This window comes from Austrofundulus limnaeus, unplaced genomic scaffold (genome assembly GCF_001266775.1).
Source record: "Austrofundulus limnaeus strain Quisiro unplaced genomic scaffold, Austrofundulus_limnaeus-1.0 Scaffold4, whole genome shotgun sequence".
Lineage (NCBI taxonomy): Eukaryota > Metazoa > Chordata > Actinopteri > Cyprinodontiformes > Rivulidae > Austrofundulus > Austrofundulus limnaeus.
In genome coordinates this window covers 1,797,102-1,798,282 of record NW_013952406.1, presented here as the reverse complement: position 1 = coordinate 1,798,282, position 1,181 = coordinate 1,797,102, and the positions used below count along the sequence as shown (strand labels likewise).

Sequence of the window (1,181 nt, the reverse complement as noted above, 5' to 3'; positions counted from 1 at the left end):
TGGCTTTGTTTACAAGTTATATTTCATTTGCAAAAAAGCACAATGTGAATGCAAACCGCACCAAACGAAAAAAAATGTCCATTTTTGGTCCGGACCAAACAATTGGACCAAAGGACTTTCYTGGTCTGAATWCACCCTTAAATTTAACTTGYCTTAAACYGTAGGAACCTGTGATCATGATAGTAATATTTACGCTGCGTAGCCAGGAATAACTGAAGCTGAGAGCCATGTCARAGGTCTGGTTGATTATTTACGGTATCAAAAAAATACCCAAGTGTATTTGCGTATATTTATAAACACAATTTGTGTGTTCGTTTAGTATCGGTAAATATCGGTTATCGGCCATAACATCAATAATTATATTGATATCGGCTGAAATTTTCRTACCTAACAGGCATAAACTACAGGGAAACACCGCTGTCTCTTTTATTTTGAAGGTTCTGAATCTTTCTTGTCACAACCATAAATAATACGTTACTTGTAGTTTCTGCTGKATTAGTCATCTGCGTTATTAATGGAGATCCAGTAAATACTGTCACAGAATGAATGCAGTGAAAGAGAAGCTTGTTAAAAGCAACTTGTTGAAGTTTCTAACCTCAGGTATTCATGTGTCTCTGCAGAGGTCAGATCAAACTGGCTGACTTCGGTTTGGCTCGACTTTACAATTCTGAAGAAAGGTAAGACAAAGTGATTGATAAAGTAAATACAAAAAGCAATAAAATGATACCTTTATGATTATTAWGCTTGATGCAGTTGTATGATTCATTATGTGGACTGAACGAGTGCAACACTTTAATTCGATGTCATCCCACTAGGTGGAGCTCTATCTCTGAAACAATTTGTTTACTTGTTGCTGAGGTGTTTTCTGCTTGAACACAAGGGGGTGCAGGTGTTGTTTGAATGTGTCTCGACTCACTGTTCCACCCTTTATCCTCTCCCTCAGTCGACCATACACTAATAAAGTAATCACACTATGGTACCGTCCGCCTGAACTGCTCCTGGGTGAGGAGAGGTATTCTCCAGCCATCGATGTTTGGAGCTGTGGGTGAGTCTTGAAGATGTTTCACTTTGTGACTCATCTGACATTTTTCCTTCACTTTGTGAGGATYACAGTGACCCTGGATCCATAAAGAAGCTCTTTGGGCATTATATCAGGTTGTATCTACTAGCTTGTTAACACA

At 38.7% G+C, this 1,181-nt stretch overlaps 1 protein-coding gene across 1 annotated transcript in view; it reads left to right on the top strand.

Moving 5' to 3' along the window:
- Nucleotides 1–1,181, top strand: part of cdk12 (cyclin dependent kinase 12) — a gene marked incomplete in the record, with an annotated part of 17,601 nt that overhangs the window by 9,800 nt on the left and 6,620 nt on the right. Inside the window, 2 exon segments of the mRNA XM_014022880.1 lie at nucleotides 621–677; nucleotides 944–1,045. Of these exon segments, the coding sequence (XP_013878334.1) occupies nucleotides 621–677; nucleotides 944–1,045 (159 nt within the window).